The 21,631-nt window shown below is 44.9% G+C and overlaps 1 protein-coding gene across 1 annotated transcript in view; it reads left to right on the top strand.

The window, feature by feature from the left end:
* MAPDA (N6-Methyl-AMP deaminase) overlaps window positions 1-21,631 on the top strand; it is a 156,037-nt gene that overhangs the window by 92,480 nt on the left and 41,926 nt on the right. The window contains exons 7-9 of the mRNA XM_085644065.1: window positions 455-535; window positions 1,077-1,215; window positions 18,628-18,728. Of these exons, the coding sequence (XP_085500191.1) occupies window positions 455-535; window positions 1,077-1,215; window positions 18,628-18,728 (321 nt within the window). The remainder of the gene's footprint in view (window positions 1-454; window positions 536-1,076; window positions 1,216-18,627; window positions 18,729-21,631) is intronic.

Below are 21,631 nucleotides of genomic sequence, written 5' to 3'. Positions count from 1 at the left end.
GGCCTATAATAACAATGAAAAGAATTATTAGAGTAAATGCAGTAATTAAGTATATTTCTCAGTAACATAGCGCAGATGCCAGGTAGAACATCTAGTACTCAAGTAATAACACATTTTAGGCTTATAATTCTAATAATTATGATAATTTATTACTTACTTAGTGCTTCATGCCACAGTATTGGGGCCTCTAAGAGCAGTATTTAACAGGTGTTGCTATTCAGTTTAGTGGTAATGACTTTAACTGTACTGGAAGAATGAAATGTGGAAGTTTAACTGACATCTTGTTTACAGTATTGTTCTAGTGTTTAGTAAAGCAATCACATGTATTATTGTAGTAGAAAGACAAATATCAGCTAATACGTTATTTCTATGGTAAAACCAGGTTATGTCTGTATCCACCAGCTTGTTATTATTTGGCAGAGACTAAGATTAATTTTGCATTCTCTTTTTAAAGGTAGGGCATGGCAGAGACTACATGGACATTCTTGGAGAAGCCCGAAGATGTGGTCTTCGACTTGCCCTGCACATTTCTGAGGTAGTCTTATAGTTTAAGTTCTTGAAACATATTGTTGGGAGTAGGGAGAAATGGAAATGGAAACAGGGGATGGACAATTGTTTAATGGGTTTTCCGGTGCAACAGGTTTAAACTTAGAAGTTTTCGATCCATTGCTGTCCTAAGGGGACAGCCTTTTCTGGGATCACAAGGCACACAAGACCTGGTACATATCTGGTGCATCTAGTTAGATGTTACAGAACTGTCATATAGGGAATTGTTTGTGTTAGCATAATATTGTGGTTTTCAGATATATGTTTGCCCACCAGCCCAATTATAGTGGTTGCTTTGGGCCCACTTTTACAATGAGTAGAACAAAAACAGATGATGATGTGCTGTATTGTATTTGTGCTCTGCCCTTTCAACATACAGCTGCATGTAAAATCTACGATCTAATTTTCAACATTAGCAATTACTGGAGGTCTAACTAACATGCAGTGCTGCCAGAAAATCTTTGTGTGTTTAACTATTAAGTGACACATTTTTGTCTCTGGTGACATCCATTTCCTTCATTTGAGTTTAGATCCCAGACCAGGATGCAGAGACCGAACTTCTCCTTAGTATCCCACCAGACAGGATCGGACATGGCACGTTTCTCAATTCTGCTGCAGGAGGAGCATTTGATATGAAAGCATACGTTAAGCAGCACCAAATACCTCTCGGTAAGGAGAAAGGGTATACCAAATTCAGTGCTTCTATACCAGATTTCAAGATGTGTGCATGATAAGAACAATTATTCATTAGGCAGTGACATTAATCAAAAAGAAAGTAATATGTTCGAGGCATATGAGCTGCAGATTACATGCATAGATCGCCATCTGGTGTTGGGCCCGGATGTTTGCACTTGTTTTTGTCTTGGAAAGTCTTTGAAATTCACAAGGTATGTGACTCATCCTTTGGATCATAGTGCGCATGGGCATCGGCTCCATCCTCAGATTATTTTTTTCTGCCATCGGGCTCGAATGTGTTCTCATGTTCCAGTTCGGAACCGTTAACGTTTTTCTCTTTCGACGCGGAATCCTGCCCTTCGGTATTGTTTCAATCGCGTTTTCGCAATCCACGCAACCCTTCAACTTCGAAGTCTTCGATTCCAGTCGTCGTCGATGAAGGCCTTCGGGCCTACCTGGGCCTCATCTCCGGCTCATGGAAAGGACGCCATTCAAAAAGTGTCCTTGATGTGGGTCGAAGTTTCCCCACACCAACCTACATGAGGTGTGCAACCTCTGCCTCTGACCGGAGCACGAGGCCAGAGACTGTCCAGCTTGCGCCTCCTTCCGCTCCAAGAAGACGATCCGGGACCGACGAGCTCGACAAACAATGGCAAGCTCGTCATCTTCGATCCCCGACGACATCTTCCAAGAGGGCGTAGATTTTCCGGAGCAAGGTCGGGTCGAAGAAGCCATCATCAGCGCCTCCGAAGCAGATGATTCCGACGTCGAAGACATCACTCCAGCTCAAAGGGCCGTAAGTACAGACATCAACCCTGACCCAAACCCTCCCTCGATACTATCAAAAAAGGCTTCGGTACCACCTTCACCTTCGGGCCGAGGTGCACACCGAGACACTGCTTCCCATGCCTCGCCTTTGGGCCCGGTAAAGAAGCCTATTAAGCCTCTAGGTGACTCTGGCTCGAGTCAACCTACCCTCGTTAACGCCATACATACTCAGGCACCAAAGAAGAAGACATCCTTGTCCTCATCCACGCTGACCACTACTTCGACATCAAAGCACTCTGCGTCAAAGGCTAGCACTGGTTCCTCGGCACCGACAACACCCTCGGAGCCGACTAAAAGCGCCCACCAAAAGGCCCCGATTCTTCGAAGCCAAAGACCTCGGAACTGAAAAAACAACAACAGGTTCCATTGGACAAAGACACTACAAAACTACACGGTTGCAAACCTAGAACCGCTACCGAGTCGACGCCGAAAAAGCTTACGGCCTGAAGCCCTCGACTCCAAAGGATCTGCCTCCCACAGTGGAACTGTTTCGTCCAGATCCTACTCAAAAGACTCTTGTGGAGGATCCTAAGACTGGTCATTTAATGCTTAGCTTCAAGAAAAGACCCCTGGAAACGCCTGCGCCTGCACCACCACCAAAAAAGACTTTGCTACCTCTCCATTAAGGATCCCTTCTCCTCTTCCTCCTCCTCCTCCCCCACCACACCGCTCTCCTACACCATCACCTACCCCAGTAGATGATGATGATGATGATGATGACACCTCAGATGATGCAGGGGGAGGTGCAGACGATCAACCCCTTGGGGACCCTACCCCTACTGACTCGCCGGACACCTTGGATGATTACAGTGTCCCAGACGTCCCTTACACCCCACAAGATGACATCTATCCCTCCAGACCTTCCCCCTCCAGAGGACAATATCGGCTTCAACCAGCTCCTTCACAGAGCTGCCCAATACCACGGGGTTGCTCTTCATACAGACCCAGTAGAGGAAGATTTTCTCATGGACACTTTCGATACCACACAAAGGTCCACCTCAATTTTGCCCATGCTTAATGGGGTCATTAAGCATGCACCAGAGATCTTTAAAGACCCAGTCAGAGCTCGAGTCATCAACCCGAGAATAGGAAAAAAGTATAAGGCTGCTCCTACTGATCCAGTATACATTAAAGGCCCCGCACCACTCGACTCCTTGATAGCCTCTAATGCAAGGAAGAGAGCAAATTCCCAAACATCAGGTGACGCACCACCACCAGATAAGGAATCAAAACTCCTGGACGCCTCTGGCAAATGCACAGTGTCACAGGCAGCAAACATTTGGCGCATTGCCAATACTCAAGTGCTGCTAGCCAGGTATGACAGGGCACATTATGATGAGCTTGAGTCCATAATACAGCACCTCCTGGACAGGTATAAAAACAGGGCCAATGAACTCATACACAAGGGTAAAACCATCACTAACACCTCCATCCGTTGTGGCCTAGATGTAGCAGATACCGCCTCAAGGGCAATAAACACTAGTGTCCTTTTGCAGGCATGCCTGGTTACGCATCTCAGGTTTTAAACCCGAAGTCCAGAGTTTTATACTCAATGAGCCTTTTGATGAGCAACACCTATTTGGCCCCAATGTGGACATATCACTTGAGAAAATGAAAAAGGATACAGACACGGCCAAATCTATGGGAGCCTTGCAGTTGCAAGGTCCCAGACGGTCCTTTCGTCGCTCATCCTTCAGAAGCATCCGTAGAGGCTACTCTTCTGATAGCCCCTCCACCTCTTACAAGGCTCCCACCCAATCCACCTTAACTAGAGGTTACCAAAGGGGTGGTTACAGGGGGAACAACAGCAGAAGAAAAAACAACAACTCGCGCTCTGCCTCCACTCCAGTCGGTGGAAGACTCCACCAATCCCTCCCTGCCTGGGCAAACATCACTTCAGACAGGTGTGTGCACCAAATAATTCAATCAGGCTACTGTCTCGAACTAACATCTACCCCCCAACCATACCACCCAAACACCGTCCAATGTCACCAGAACATCTGATACTGCTAAAGCAGGAGGTAATCTCCCTCCTACAAAAAAGTGCAATAGAACCAACTCCCCTGCACCAACAAAACAAGGGAGTTTACTCCCTCTATTTTCTCATACCAAAGACCACTTCCACATGGTCACACTTCAGCAGGTCCTCACTCTGCTTTCCCAGGGCGACTTCCTTGCTACTCTAGACCTCAAGGACGCCTATTTCTTCATTCTCATTCACAGCGCTCACAGAAAATATCTCAGATTCGTAGTGGACGGTAAGCACTATCAATTCAAAGTACTCACCACAGCACCAAGAGTGTTTACCAAGTGCCTAGCAGTGATGGCAGCACACCTAAGAAGACAACACATCCATGTCTTCCCATAATTAGACGACTCGCTCATAAAAGCCAGCTCATACAATCGGTGTGTCCGAAACACACACGGCACTATTCAACAACTTCACGACCTGGGGTTCACAATAAACCACGCCAAGTCTCAGCTGCAACCATCCCACACACAACAATACCTCAGTGCCACAATAGACACCTCAAGGGCACTAGCCTATCCCAGTCCCACCAGGATAGCGAGCATACAAGCTCTTCTCACCAGATTCCAACCGCAACACTCTCTTCCAGCTCGAGTGTTCATGCAACTCATAGGGATGATGGCGTCTTGCATATTCATAGTGCCTTATGCAAGACTCCAGATGCGTCCTCTCCAAGAGTGCTTAGCACGCCAATGGAACCAGGCTCAAGGTCAGCTAACAGATCTGGTGTTGGTAGACGGTCGTACCCATCGCTCTCTGCAGTGGTGGAACACCAAGAACCTTTCCAAAGGGCGACCATTCCTCGAGCCAGTTCCTCAAATAGTCATGACAGCGGACGCATCGCTCTCCGGCTGGGGAGCTCACCTACTTCATCACACCATGCAGGGCAGGTGGACACCTCCGCAAAAAGTTACTCCACATCAACCACCTGGAGCTACTAGCCATATTCCTAGCCTTGAAAGCATTCCAAAAACACATTTCAGGCAAAGCTGTCTTAGTCCGCACCGACAACATGACAGCCATGTATTATATACAAAAACAAGGCAGGACACACTATCTGCAGCTCTCTCAGCTCGCACAGTGCATATGGAGGTGGGCTATACCTCAGAACATTTTTCTCCTAGCCCAACATGTCCCAGGAGTCCAAAACACAATAGCCAATCTGTTGAGCCGTCAAACACAACAAATCCACGAGTGGGAATTTCATCATCAAGTTCTTCAACCGTTTTTTTCAGATGTGGGGGCAACCACAGATAGATCTCTTCACCACACACGTAAAAACGCCAAATGTCCAAACTTCACCGCCAGGTATCCTCACCCATTGTCCAAAGGCAATGCAATATGGATGAACTGGTCAGACACCTCCTAACCCAGAACCATGGAGAGATACAACACCCAGACCCAGCTCAGCTCAACCTAGCGATCTGGCTCCTGAAGTTCTAGAATTCGGTTACCTCAACTTTCCTCCTGACTGTATGAACGTCATCAAAGAAGCTAGACGGCCTACCATTAGAGCATGCTATGCAGCCAAGTGGAAAAGATTTGTAATATACTGCCATAACAGCAACACTGATCCCCTAGATGTGTCTATCCAACACATCTTAGGCTACTTACTACACCTCCAAAGATGCAACTTAGCCTACACGTCTATCAGACTGCATCTTGCTGCCATAGCAGCATATCTACAAAATAGACAACATCTATCACTTTTCAGAGTACCTGCCATAAAGGCTTTTATGGAAGGACTCAAAAGAATAATTCCCCCCAGAGTACCACCTTCACCTGTTTGGAATTTAAACATCATTCTCCCAAGGCTAATGGGGCCGCCATTTGAACCTCTACATAAATGTGAGCTACAATTCTTAACATGGAAAACTGCTTTCCTAGTAGCTATTACTTCTCTACAAAGAGTTAGCGAACTACAAGCACTAACTATTCAGGAACCCTTTCTGCAAATGCATCATAATAAGGTTGTTCTCCGAACTAATCCTAAATTCCTCCCTAAAGTAATTTCTCCCTTCCACCTCAATCAATGTGTGGAGCGGTCTGTATTCTTCTCGCAGCCACAAACAGTCGCAGAAAGAGCCCTTAACACCTTAGATGTCAAAAGAGCACTGCTGTACTGCATAGGGAGAACACAACCTTTTTGTAACACCAAACAACTATTTGTGTCTTTCTCACCACCACACAAGGGCAACACCATATCAAAATCTGGGATAGCTAGGTGGATTGTCAAATGCATACAAATGTGTTACCACAAAGCAAAACGTTCCTCCTAAGCCCACTCTACATGAAAGATAGGGGCTTCAATGGCATTTTTAGGGAACATTACCTTAGACGATATCTGCAGAGCAGCTACAAGGTCTACACTGCACACATTCACAAAACACTATTGTGTCGATGTGCAAACTAACAGGCTGTACTCAAAACACTATTTCAAACTGCAACAGATACTGGTGGTCGCCGCTAGGAGGGGATACTGCTATACAATCTATGCATAGTGTGTAATCTGCAGCTCATATGCCTCGAACGGAATATACTACTTACCAGATGCATACTGGTAAGTAGCGTATTCCTTTTTGGGCATTGAGGATATCTATTTGAACTTGTTGATAAATGGTTTGCTTTGTGCAAATTCTGAATGATATATTACCAACCAGTCTGGGAAGATCTGAACGGTGCTTTGTGCAAATTCTGAATGATATGTTACCAACAAGTCTGGGAAGATCTGAACGGTGCTTTAAGTAGTTTGACCTCATGCCAGACTTACTAAAATTGACTGATTCCTTATCAGTAATCTGCATTACTTCTGCGCCATCTTCCTTGTCTCTGTTGGTAAAAATCCTTTATGTAGCTAAAATCATTAATCACCACATCTGCAAAAAAGTGAGGACAAACACTTTTATCGCATATGCACAAAATAAAACAGCTGGGGGAGTGACCTTAGCATAAAAGAAGCACAAGTCAGTCTCAAATTACACACGCTTCGAGTCTATTCTTATGATACTATTTTTGGTTGGCAAGCAGCCATGACTCCAATACAATAGTAACAATAGAAAATCTTCTTGCTTCTCCATTCTTTCTTACCCAGTCTATTTCATAATCACACACTTCCTCAGAGCGCAGTTTTCCTGTTTTCTCGACTCTAACAGTCACGCTACCTATACAAATATAAGTTTGGAACATCCTCTGCTGCTCTGTGTTTCCTGCAAAATATCCAAGTCACGAAGGTTCCCAGAAACACACATTGTGCAAGAGGAAAAAACACTTAAAAGTCAGACTGCATTTAGACCTTTTTCAAAGCAGGCTGTAGATTATTTACCAGATAAATGTGCAACTTATAAATGCACGTTCACCACACATTTAAACAGCCTCACACACAATTTCCTTCTTTACACAACAATAATGCTTCTCCGTTTCTGGATGAGAGACAGGTAAAACTGAATAATGAACAGAATGATTAGGGCCTAAAGCTAAACTTGGAGGTTGATTCCTTTCATTCCCCTCTCTATTCGATTCTTAGACTACTCATTCACTACCCCTGTACATTTCTACCACTTCTGTATTTCTCATCTCTTTATTTCTTATGATATGAAACATGCCTCAGTTTTTAGCATAACCCTCTTGCAAAATGCTAAAATAATCTGAAATACTAGGCACATCAATAGCAACAGAACTATTATAGGCAACAAGGCTTTAAACAAACCCGACATCCATAACAGCCCCCATTCGAACCAGCCAGAGAACCACTCATCCGGAGCACCATCCTCTTTCTTCATTTGTGTATGGAAGATATGCAAAGTCCATATGGCCTGAGTCCGGTTTCCTTCATCATTTGCTGGTATAAAAGTACAGCATACAGAACCTATCTTCTTACACACGCCTCCTTCAAGCGCTGTCATAAAGTCCAATATAGATCAATGCTCCCTTACTATAAGTCTGATTGAATGCAGTTCCTCTTTAATGGCACTAAAGCCATCTTCAGTCGCATTTAGTTTTCATCAATCCCACCGGGTTATTTTCACCCAGCAAACATTTGCTTTTGCTTGAAACATGGTTAACAGACTCCCCAAAAATGTTTGGGCGTCGTTGAACAGCCTATACTCCTTTGGCACATCCTGCTGCACTGAAGTTCCAAAGTACTCGCCCATTTTTTTTTTTCTGTGATGATGCAGAAGAGTTGATGCTTTACTCATAGAATGCAAGTGCAAATCTTTTATTCCTTTTGCTGTTATTACCATATTTGGGGTGTGCAGAGTCAACTCTAGTTTGGGTGTAGTTGAGTGCATATTCGAGTGGCACACTGCCAGAATAAAACCATAACGCTGGAGGTACTGCCCTGCATATCTGCATTGTAAATAGTTGAGACACAGTTGACATTGTCCCACTTTAACAATTCCATTTTCCTGAAAGCAAAGAGAGAATCTCATTAGTTTCATGGCTAGCTTAGGATGACATTTAGTTCCAGCCCATGTATATCTCTGTATGTTTTCATCCCATAATGGCTGACATGATCCTTTTACATCATCAAATCTCAGAAGATTAGTTGTTTCTGTGCCATTCCATAAAGATATGGCCCTACATGTGAACCTAGCTCCAGTAAACCGTTTATTATTAGCAGATACTGATGCTTCAATAATTAATACTGGCCTGGCTGCACAATCTGGGGGCAGTGGTTTGGCAGAATAATTATTACAGATGGATGATGAATTAGATCTTCCTAGAATACCTTGTTCCAATACCTCTTCCCAATTTATATACCTATATCTCTTTCATTATCTCTATTTTATCTGTCAATTTGTAAAACTTCAGTGGTTGTATCAAATCTAGTTATTGTAACTCGGGAGTTCACAGGACTAACATGAGTTGGCTGTAATTGGGCTTTTATCCCACACAAGAAAAGGTGCAATAAACAGTTTGTAATATTAACAGGCACTTCTTTAGGATATACTATGGCATGGGGAATAAGAGAACATACATAGCACCTATCATTTTGTGTATTGGTACCTATATTATGCATATCTTACTACCACATATTATCAAATAAAGATTCATTTAAAGGATGTATATCGGTTTCATTAAAAACAGCTCTGTAAAAGCATAATATTTCTTCCCAATGGGTGGGGTTTTTGCATCGGCATAATATTATAGCAAATTATCAGAGTAATAATAATAAACCACTGAACTCATTATTATTTTTTTTAAACCTACTTTATTGAAAACCTATAGAATCATATTATTGACACATCAGGCATTTTGTCTTTTTGATGCTGTTTCAGCTTATACATTATACATTTGTGGCAAGGTACAACTTCTGGGTACAGATGTGGGTTATCTATCACCGATGTTTACAGTCTATTGAGTCCTTTGTATAAGCATACAACGACATTACACTGTAATCAAAGATATCAAGCATGTTCTTGGCAAAACTAATATAAATTTTGCTAATTAATCCCCTCCACCCCCCACCCTCACCTACTCCTGGTCTGCGATTTACTGCTATGTGAGATCACCTATTATGGTTATTAAAAAATGATGATATAGGTCCTACCCTGCTTATGAACTGTGTTTCATACATACTGGAGATTAGAATACTCCCCTTTAATTGTCGTACGGTGCGATTATGATGTATTATGTGGGGGTACCTTGTGCGGGCATTAGGTCCAGCTGTTTAAAGTTTTCCAATATACTGTCCCATTCCAATAAGATGAGCTGTTTCCCTAATCCTCTTGCCTCTTCTCTGCGGAATGCCGCGCTTTCCGTGCTTCCCCCTGCAACACATCTTCTTGCCAGCTAGACAGTGTTGGGCTTCTAGGAGATTTCCATCTCATTGTAAGGGCCCTCACTGCCAGTATACAGGCTAGGTCTACAAATCTTTGTTGTACTTTCTGAGCTTTAGAGCGTCTACAGAGCCCCACTAGGCATTCTAGGGCACTATCCTGGACTGTTATGTGAGTGCCTTCTCCTATGGAGCAACAAACCCCTTTCCAGAAATCTTGTATGCACGGACAGGCCCACATCATATGGATTAAATCTGCCTCATCTCCCTTGCAGCGGGGGCAACAGTGTTGGGCTTCCGGGAATATGCCTGAACTCATTATTATAATATGAAAAATGTAATGTTCGAGGCATATGAGCTGCAGATTGTACACTTAGCATAGATCGCCATCTGGTGTTGGGCCCGGATGTTTGCAGTTTGTTTTTCTTCTTGGACAGTCTTTGGAAGTCACGAGTTTGGTGACTCCTCCTTCGGTCCGTACTGCGCATGGGCTTCGGCTCCATCCTCAGATTGTTTTTTTCCGCCATCGGGCTCGGATGTGATACTTCGTGCTCCGGCTTCGAACTTCTACGGTTCCAGCCTCGACGGAAAATCCTCGATTCTTCGAGTTCCTTCATCATCTTCATCTCTCGAAGCGGCACTTTCTCCATCCCGTTCATCGACACCGGCCTTCGGGCCCTCCGCGACTCCGGTCCCGGCCGATGGAAAGGACTCCGTTCAAAAAGTGCCCAAAATGTGGGTCTAAATTTCCCCACACCGACCTCCATCAGGTGTGTAACCTTTGCCTCTCTCCGGAACACGAGGCTAGAGACTGCCCCGCCTGCAAGTCTTTTCGATCGAAGAAGACCATCCGAGATCGAAGAGCTCGACGCACCATGGCGCACTCATCCTCCGCAGCTCCACCGGACATCTTCGGAGACGACGCCGAAGCTTCGGGGCAAACACACACCGAACAGGAGGAAGACGTCGTCAGCGCTTCCGAGGCCGACGACTCCGACGTGGAGGACATTACACCAGCGCAGCGGGCCGTGAGTAATATGCCCCCTCCTACCCCCACGCCGAAAACCAAAGAGACTCAGGTTACTCCCTCGCCTGCCGGCCTGGGCAAAACCAAAACTTCGATCACCCCACCTTCGGGCCCGGTGTCGAAGCTCCCAAAGTCTCATGGCAGCTCGGGATCGAGCCAGCCGACACCCGGTGCCGAAAAACAGCATCCGGCACCGAAGACTGCAAAATCCAGCTCGACTCCGAAACCACCGGTGCCGAAGCCTGGACACTCGGTGCCGACCAAACACAAACACAAATCTGTCGGCACCGATGCTCCGGCGCCGAAACATCATTCGACGCCGAAACACCCGGAGACCTCAAAAAAGCATGGCGCACACAGACCATCGAAACCCCCGGTTCCGAAATCACCGGTGCCGACAGACGACTCGACACCATTGGCTCTGTTTACACCAGACCCTTTACAAAAGACTTTGTCCAAAGATCCTAAGACTGGGCTTTTGACTTTAACTACCAAGAAAAGACGCCTTGATGCTCCGGCTCCTCCTCCTCCACCCAAAAGGAAGGACTCTGCTACTTCTCCCCTCAGAGTGCCCTCCCCACTACCGCCTCCCCTACCCCCTCCACCTCCTCCACCACCTCCACCTCACAGGTCTCCGCCACCTGTACCTCACTACGATCCGACCCCATCCCCAGATCCGGATGATGGGGATCCAGACAATTACCCGGCGGACGCCCCAATGGATCCCACTCCACCAGGGACCCCAGATCCATGGGAGGATTACAATAACCCTGATATACCCAATGTACCTCAGGACGACTTATACCCATCAAGACCGTCTCCTCCAGAGGACTCCTTAGGGTTTCACCATTTAGTGCAGAGAGCAGCACACTACCATGGGGTGGACATGCACAGTGAACCAGTAGAAGAAGACTTCCTACTGGATACATTTGATATACAAGACAAATCCACTTCCATTTTACCCATGCTTAAGGGTGTCACCAAGCACGCTACAGAGGTGTTCAAAGACCCTGTCAGAGCCAGAGTACTGAACCCTAGAATAGAGAAGAAGTATAAGGCGGCACCCACAGACCCTGCTTACATCAAGGGCCCTGCTCCCCTAGATTCCCTAGTTGTCTCCACAGCTAGAAAGCGGGCTAACTCCCAATCCTCAGGAGATGCCCCACCGCCAGACAAAGAATCTAAACTTCTGGACGCGTCTGGTAAACGCACCGCCTCCCAAGCTGCAAACATGTGGCGCATTGCAAACACACAAGCACTGCTTGCGCGATATGATAGAGCACACTATGACGAACTAGAGGCTCTTATGCAGCACCTTCCAGAAAAATACAAGCACAAGGCTCATGACCTGATACAGGAGGGTAAACTAATTACAAACACCTCCATTAAGTGTGCCCTCGATGCAGCCGACACTGCTTCTAGGGCCATAAATACCAGTGTCCTGCTTCGTCGCCACGCCTGGCTCAGGATCTCAGGTTTCAAGCCTGAAGTCCAGGCATCCATACTCAATCACCCCTTTGACCAGGAAACACTCTTTGGGCCAAAGGTAGACGAAGCGCTGGAAAAGATGAAAAAGGACACAGACACAGCAAAGTCTATGGGGGCACTCCAAACACAAGCCTCCAAACGTTCCTTTCGACGCTCGTCCTTTCGTGGCACAGGCAGAGGCTCCTCCACCGATAACGCCTCTACCTCCTACAAGTCCCCTCCTCAAAATACCTTTTCAAAGGGCAATCAGAGAGGTGGTTACAGGGGTAACAACAATAAGGGCAGGGGCAAAACCAACAACACCCGTTCTGCCACCCCCCCCCGCACAATGACTCCCCTCCGCTCCCCCCAGACCATTCCACTCCGGTCGGGGGCAGACTACAAAACTTTATCCACGTATGGGAGTCCATAACATCGGACAAATGGGTAACCCAAATCATTCGGTCAGGGTACTGTCTCGAACTAACATCTACCCCACCCAATATCCCACCAAGGCACCGTCCAATGTCTCAAGAACATTCCACACTGCTCAAACAAGAGGTACTCTCACTCCTCCAAAAACACGCTATAGAGCAGGTCCCCGTCAATCAACAAAATCTAGGGGTCTACTCCCTATATTTCTTAATACCAAAGAAAGACGGGACCCTCAGACCCATTCTCGACCTCCGGCCTCTAAATGCCTACATACACTCAGACCATTTTCACATGGTCACCCTACAGCAAGTCCTCCCACTCCTCTGCCAGGGAGACTTTCTCACAACCTTGGATCTGAAAGACGCATACTTTCACATTCCAATACACCCCTCTCACAGGAAATACCTCAGGTTCGTGGTGGACGAGCAACATTACCAATTCACGGTTCTCCCCTTCGGGGTCACCACCGCACCGCGGGTGTTTACCAAATGCCTAGCAGTAGTAGCAGCACACCTCAGACGTCAACACATTCACGTCTTCCCTTACCTGGACGACTGGCTGATAAAAGCCGCGTCCTACGACCAATGTGTGCAGCATACAAACAGCACCATCCAACTGCTCCACCAGCTAGGCTTCACGGTGAACTACCAAAAGTCCCACCTCATACCATCTCACACAAAGCAATATCTCGGGGCCACTATAGACACCTCCAAGGGTATTGCCTATCCAAACTCAGCCAGAATCACAAGCATTCAAGCCTTACGCAAAACATTCCTTCCTCAACACTCTCTTCCAGCAAGAGTGTTTATGAAGCTCATAGGAATGATGGCGTCTTGCATCTTCATAGTGCCCCATGCAAGACTCCACATGCGTCCACTTCAAGAGTGCCTAGCACAACAGTGGAACCAGGCCCAGGGTCAGCTGACGGATCTGGTGTTGGTGGACGGCCGCACACATCACTCTCTGCAGTGGTGGAACACCACAAACCTTTCCAAAGGGCGGCCGTTCCTGGACCCGGTTCCTCAGGTGATTCTAACAGCGGACGCATCACTCTCCGGCTGGGGAGCGCACCTCCTACACCTCACCATGCAAGGTCTATGGACGCCACAGCAAAAATCGCTCCACATCAACCACCTGGAGCTCTTGGCGATCTTTCTAGCCCTAAAATCTTTCCAAAAACAGATTTCGGGCAAAGCAGTCCTCATTCGCACAGACAATATGACTGCGATGTATTATATACAAAAACAGGGGGGGACACACTCTCCCCAGCTCTCCCGCTTAGCCCAGAGCATATGGAGATGGGCAATTCCCCAAAACATCTTTCTCCTGGCACAGCACGTTCCAGGCGTACAAAACACCATGGCAGATCTGCTCAGCAGACAAACACAACAACTACACGAATGGGAACTGCATCCACAAGTTCTTCACCCATTCTTCCAACAGTGGGGGCATCCTCAGATAGACCTCTTCGCCACCCACGAAAACAAAAAATGCCCAAGCTTCGCCGCCAGATACCCACACCCATTGTCCAAGGGCAATGCGATATGGATGAACTGGTCAGGCAGATTTGCATACGCCTTTCCACCTCTCCCACTAATTCCATTAGTGGTCAGGAAGCTACAACAGCACTCCCTCACACTCATTCTGGTAGCTCCGACGTGGGCCAGGCAGCCGTGGTACACCACGCTACTACAACTGTCAGTGGTACCACATCAAAAATTGCATCTATCCCCATGCCTCCTAACCCAGAACCATGGAGAAATCAGGCACCCGGACCCAGCTCAGCTCAACCTGGCGATCTGGCTCCTGAAATCCTAGAATTCGGATACCTTAACCTTCCCCCTGATTGCATGAACATCATCATGGAAGCCAGACGTCCTACCACTAGAGCATGCTATGCCGCAAAGTGGAAAAGATTCGTAATTTACTGCCGTAACAATACAATCAACCCTCTAGATGCATCCATACAGCACATAATATGCTATCTGCTCCATCTTCACAGGTGTAACCTGGCATATTCATCCATACGCCTACACCTAGCAGCGATCGCTGCCTATCTACAAAACAGGCAGCATTTATCACTCTTCAGAGTGCCCGCTATTAAAGCCTTCATGGAAGGCCTTAAACGAGTAATTCCTCCCAGGGCACCACCTTCCCCTGTATGGAATCTAAATTTGGTTCTTACACGTCTAATGGGTCCGCCCTTTGAACCAATGCACAAATGTGAGCTACAGTTTCTCACCTGGAAAACAGCTTTCCTTGTAGCTATCACTTCCCTTAGAAGGGTTGGTGAAATACAGGCGTTCACCATACAGGAACCCTACATACAAATGCATCACAGCAAGGTCATACTTCGCACAAATCCGAAGTTTCTGCCCAAAGTCATTTCCCCCTTCCACCTCAATCAATCAGTGGAATTACCTGTCTTCTTTTCGCAACCCCAATCTGTTGCAGAAAGGGCCTTACACACGCTTGATGTAAAAAGGGCGTTACTATACTACATACAAAGAACGCAACCCTTCAGGAAGACTAAACAATTGTTCGTTTCCTTCTCTCCACCACATAAAGGCAACCCCATTTCAAAATCAGGGATAGCTAGGTGGATTGTAAAATGCATACAAATTTGCTATCAAAAGGCAAAGAGAACATTATCTGTTCCCCCTAAAGCCCACTCTACAAGAAAGTTAGGGGCTTCTATGGCTTTTCTAGGGAATATACCCTTAGATGACATCTGCAAGGCAGCCACATGGTCTACACCGCACACCTTCACAAAACACTACTGTGTAGATGTGCATTCCAAGCAGCAAGCTAGGGTGGGCCAGGCTGTACTAAAGACACTTTTTCAAACAGCTGCAACGGATACCGGTGGTCGCCGCTAGGGTTGGGTACTGCTATATAATCTATGCTAAGTGTACAATCTGCAGCTCATATGCCTCGAACGGAATATGCTACTTACCAGTATGCATCTGTTCTTGGCATGTAGAGCTGCAGAGTTGTACACGCCCACCCGCCTCCCCGGCTACCTGTATCCGTTCCAGTACATCTTATTTAGATACAACACATGGGTTTCTCACTGTTATTACTACGCTCCATCATTTCCCTGTTGGCGAAAAACAATCTGAGGATGGAGCCGAAGCCCATGCGCAGTACGGACCGAAGGAGGAGTCACCAAACTCGTGACTTCCAAAGACTGTCCAAGAAGAAAAACAAACTGCAAACATCCGGGCCCAACACCAGATGGCGATCTATGCTAAGTGTACAACTCTGCAGCTCTACATGCCAAGAACAGATGCATACTGGTAAGTAGCATATTCCTTAACTGTCTCTTCATTGTGTCATTTACTCCGGGACCATTGCCGCCTCCTCTCTCTGCAAGAGTGAGGCTGAAAATGGGATAAGATCCATTATGTCTACCCAGTTCCGCATCCTCTCCACTTTTACTGTTGTTGGCATGCTCTGTGTTATTTGGTAGGGGCCTAGAAACTTGGGATCCTTCCATGTCCTCACGAAGTTTCGCACGAAGATCCAGAAGCCAATGCTTATTGCTGAAAACAAAGGCTTTGTACAGACATTTCAGTTTTCCCTATTCTTTTCATGACATTGATTAAGTATGCCAATTCCACTCTGTCAAATATGTTTGTGTCAAGTGAAATCACCACTTTTTCATTGTTGCTGAATCCATGCTTCCCACAGGATCCGACATCCCAGGAGAGACACACATATATCATACTCTGCAAACCCATTTCCTTTTCCCACCATGGTAGTGTCTATGCCAAGTTCAGAGTCCAAACACCTAGCTATGTGAATTACAGTCATGGGTAGGTAGTCTTTAGTAGCAGATAGGTACCAGTCTCAGCAAGCTGTACCACAACATAGACAAGCTAAAGCTGTAACCCTGAACCAGTCCAGCTGAGTATTCCCAACCCATATTCCACGTACCTAGCGCGCAAGGAGCAGTGGTTATTCCAGCATGCCATTCATACACAATACTAGCCTCTCAAAATAATTATTTGGCATTTTTGCTTTGTAGTTGGAGTCACAATGTGTTCTCTTTTGCTTTTCTTTGAAAGAGATACATCAAAAAACCTATGCTGATATGTTCCTTTTATCAACAAACAAGTCCCTTTAATCATTTATTTATTATTCTCTAGAGTAATCATGTACACATTCTGGCCAAAACAAGATGTTTCTCTATGCCTCTATACTTATAGTATCATGCTGCTCCCACTTTACCATTCCAAGAGACAGCAGTGAACGGTCTAAAATTCTGCACCAAGACCCAAGATGTTTGTACCCAACTTAAAAAGATGCAAAGCTCACAAACGGGCACAAAAAACCTTTGCGCCTGATTTTGTAGAATGGCATTGTGAGCCTCATTCACGGTACTCAGTGCTGTAGGAACCATGCATTTCATAGCTGCGCTTTCCTAGTCATATAGAAATCTAGCAGTGACAGCTACCTCCAGCAATTAATGTTTTCTTTCTTAGTGCTAGACAACATAGCCTTCTCAAGGCTATAGTGTGAGCTTTCCCCAGCAGTGCCTTTTCAATACTAGAGATCTCTATAAATATTGGCATCTTCTAGCAAAGCACTTTCTGTGCTAGAGTTGCTGACACACGCCTACAAAGCACTACGCAATGAACTACATTCATACCTCAACAAACGTCTGACCTTCCACAAACCGACCTGGCTCCTCTGTTCTGCCTCCCAGACACCCCCCTGGAGCCACCGAACCAACAGCGGGGGTCGCTCCTTTTCACACCTAGCAGCCAAGACATGGAACCCCCTTCCCCTACACCTCAGAACTGCCACTTCGCTCCAGCAATTCAGGAAAGAACTCAAGACCTACATGTTTGAATGAGAACCCACCACGCAGCAGCCAACACCTACTGCACCTCGGAACCCTCACTGGTGATGTGCCATGCTCTATAAATGGTTGATTGGTTGATTGATTGAGAGTGCAGTAGCAGTGTGTACTTTTTCAACCAGTGCTTTCCTAGGGCAGCAGAATCACAGAATGCCCGCTCAATGGTAATGGATGCCAACAGTGGGAACATTATTCCTCCGCAGCGTGTAAAAGGGTGTCCGTTTTTAAACATCTACCCGAAGAAGTACCTCTAGTTTCAGACAATTTGTAAAGGGCAGCTCTGTATAGGAGGGATGTAGTTCATGTTTACTTGGTGCAAGTGAAGTCAATTTTAAAAAATCACTTTCGCCTCTCTTGACTTGGCCGTAGTCTGCCTATCACTGACTCCAGTTCCTAGTCTTCTGTGTGGCCTTCCTGTATCTGAGGCATGATTAAGTGGTTAAAGTTCCATGTGTCATGTCTTCAGTGTTTTTGTGTGCAAATGTAAAGTCCTGATTCTACGTTATTTCTTGGATAGCGGAGCTGCCTGCTTTCATTAGCTCTGGTCGGCATATTAATGTCTAATTTGCTTATATGTAAGCAGAGGGTAATTGGGATAAACCTAACCAATGTTGAATATTTTGCATCCTGCTGTCATGGAAAAACTACAGTCAGTGTATTGTTACAAATGTCCTGTAGCGCACCTCCAGTCACTCCACCCTGACCACCCCAGCATCCGTCAGCCCTGTAGCCCAGGCCACCAGCCTTATTTAAATGTATATAGGTGTTTACATCATTTAAAACGTAATTGAAGCAGGCAATCGAATATGGGTTTTCCTGGTAGGATTCACTTAGCTAGGTTTCATATCCCCAATCTATATGATCAGAAATTAATGGAAACACGCAGTGTGAAAATATATTGATATGGGTCCTTCTAAAGCTTTTTGGTCGCTCTGCATAACTATTTGTCGTATAATATTACCTTTTTTCTTCAGAGCTCTGTTTAACATCAAATGTGAAAGTGAAGACTGTACCATCGTATGACAAGCATCATTTTGGATACTGGTACAAGATGGGCCATCCACTAGTGCTTTGCGTAAGTTACTTTTTGTATTTCTATAAAGAAAACTGACACTTAAACTGGTTCTGGCTTAATGTTAAATAAAAAAATATGCTTAAATAAAAGTTTGTAGTTATATAAAAAGTTTTCAAACCATGCGCTAATAGATTTAACAGTAATTGTGTATCTCTTCATTCATTCAAGGGTTATGCCTCATTTTTGCATGCATTCCTATCAAAGAGGCAACATTGTTATACACTACAAAATACAAGCCTTCTACAGAGATCAATTACTTTAAGCGGCTAGCTATGCTATGTCACGTATCAACTTCTTTGGCAACTCGTATTATACAACCAGATCTCATTTCACATTCTTTATTTAATTCATTTATTTGATAAACCATAAAAGCACAAAATCTTAACATTCCATCGATCTACATTAATGCCATACTGTAATTCCAAATAGTTCCCATTTGGTAATTATTCCTCGTTCATATTACTGAACTAAAATCGATCTCATTCTTAATGGAAAATACTCCTATGCTTCAATACTAAATTAATTTGCAAGAAGTATAAACAGTGAGAAGACATCAGTCACTATCTAAGCAATTATCATCTTAAAAACCTTAAACTGCAAAATGCTAATTTCTATTTCTCAAACTGTCTCCAATCAATCTACAGACCAGTATAAAAATATCAGTCATTTTTCTTAGCATTTAACGTTATCTTTGGAAAACTAAAGTGCAAGATGCTAAAACGATAAGAAGAATCTGTCAGTTAGTAAGACAGCTTCCATTTTCTACAGGGCTTTACTAATTCTTAATACAGTTGAAAAAGTACTTTGCTAAAACGTAACTGATCTTATTGTCATCCATATTCATTAAAATTGATAGGCTTTTTGGATAATTGTGCAAAAGAGGGGTGTATGCATTATTGATTGTGTCGAGAAATTGTTACATGAACATTTCACGGCATTGTCAGCCCACTTTGTTCCAGTCAGGAAAGCCACCAAATGGTGTGTTTAAGAAAAACTAAATCTTGTAATGAGCAATCTGTGTTGGACATTTTGCACCCTACAGAGACCACTCTGTAAGCCTTGTTGGCTATGATATATATATGCCCCTGATGAATACAGGCCCCAGCTAGGCCCGCAGGACACAAGGGTTCGCTCTCCTGTAATGGAATCTATAAGGAAGTTGGCACGGAAACTGCAAAGTACAAAGACAGCATTTATTAACCCTTAAGGGTGGTCCTACAATCCACACAACACTCTTCAGTATTGCATAGAGTAGCACAAAGAACCTTCGTACATGGTCCCCTTTTATACACAACAGAGGGGCTCATAAGTGGGTGGATACAACATGAGGCCGAAGAACATTACCATTTATGGTCATTTTCAATACTGAATCAATATGTGGGCGGAGCTAACGCACTCCTTGAGCCCGCGAAAACATGGTCAAGCAAGGCTAACTGATAACAGATGTGGTCAAGTCTGGGCATGTGCCAGATGGACAAAGGAGCTATTTATAGACTGTTACTAGGCAGATTACAAGAGCAACTAACACAGAGGTTGGACTCTTCTCGTGGGGAACACGAGGAAGCATGACAATACAAAATGGAGTCCAAGCTTCGGTCAACATAACAGAGAAAACACGATCTATAAGAGGAGAATTAATGTCTTTAGTAAATGCTTAATCACATCGTTGTTTCAATTTACACAGACGACCCTTTCAGCATTTACTGAAGACATCCGGTTTGTTAGGATAATCATCATATATGTCAATTGTCATCATTTCTTCAACTTCTTTAGCTAAACGTTTTTGGTGGGCAACATCGGCAATAGCCTTCTTATCAGGGATACAAAATGATACACATAATGAGCAGAGCAAGGGACCACATTGAACGCAGATACAGCACAAAAACAGAACCGCCACAATAATGCAGAGACCAGTTAAAACCTTCCATCCCCAGGCAGTAATTAACGCCCAAAACCATCCAGAAAAGGACCAAGTGCCGTTTTCTGTATGGATCTCAGCTGCAATTTTATGCAGTTTATTGATGGCATTATAAACTGATGGCGTATGATCAGGGATAAACACACAACAGCTACTTCCAATAATTTTACATGCTCCTCCTCTGTCAGCTAGCATAACGTCTAATACCATACGATTCTGCAATGCAACAATTCTAGTAATCTGCAATTCCTCCGTAAGATTCCCAAGAGCAGCAGCAGTCTGATTTGTCACAGCTTCTACCACTCTTGTTAACCTTCGGATCTTCCTACTGTTCAGGGCAGCTCCAACAAAGAAAAACAGTCCTAAGTTAAAATCAATATACTGTTGCAGACTGGTGTCAGTCTGATCTACATCGTCAATTGATAAAGTACGTTTATACCTATTTACAGTCACATTATTCAATAATTTCAGATCCTTATGATATGATGCGGGTGCTAGGAATACAGGAGGTAATAGAAATGATACATAGCATACCCCAGACCACCCAGCCGGCAGACGGTAATAACCTTTATTTCCACACACAAAATACGTATTATGGGAGGCCAAGAAGGTACTATTGTTCAACCCATCAATATTCAAAACAGTAATGCAATCACAAACACCAACAGGGATGGAACCCACACTCTGGACACACAGGTCCGCTTGAGCTTGTGCTACTTGGATCACAAATTTGTCTTTTCCCACAGTGTCTCTGGTGTTCGTGAAGATGTAGGGAATGGATTCATTGTCTGGTCGGTACTCTTCCCACTCCCAAATTGTCCCATTCGCTTGTGGATACCCATTTTTGTCTTGATGGCATTCTTTATTAAGTCTAAAAAGCAATCGTCCCACTGTCGGTTTCCGAGTGGCAAAAAGCAAAGTATACCATGCTCTACAAGAGCCATTATGAGAGAAAGGAAGTGGTATAAATGGCGTTCCTCCTTTC

The sequence above is a fragment of the Triturus cristatus genome, chromosome 3_1 (assembly GCF_964204655.1).
Source record: "Triturus cristatus chromosome 3_1, aTriCri1.1, whole genome shotgun sequence".
Taxonomy (NCBI): Eukaryota; Metazoa; Chordata; class Amphibia; order Caudata; family Salamandridae; genus Triturus; species Triturus cristatus.
Note: the sequence above shows the minus strand (reverse complement) of the source record. Positions and strands in the feature narration are given on the sequence as shown.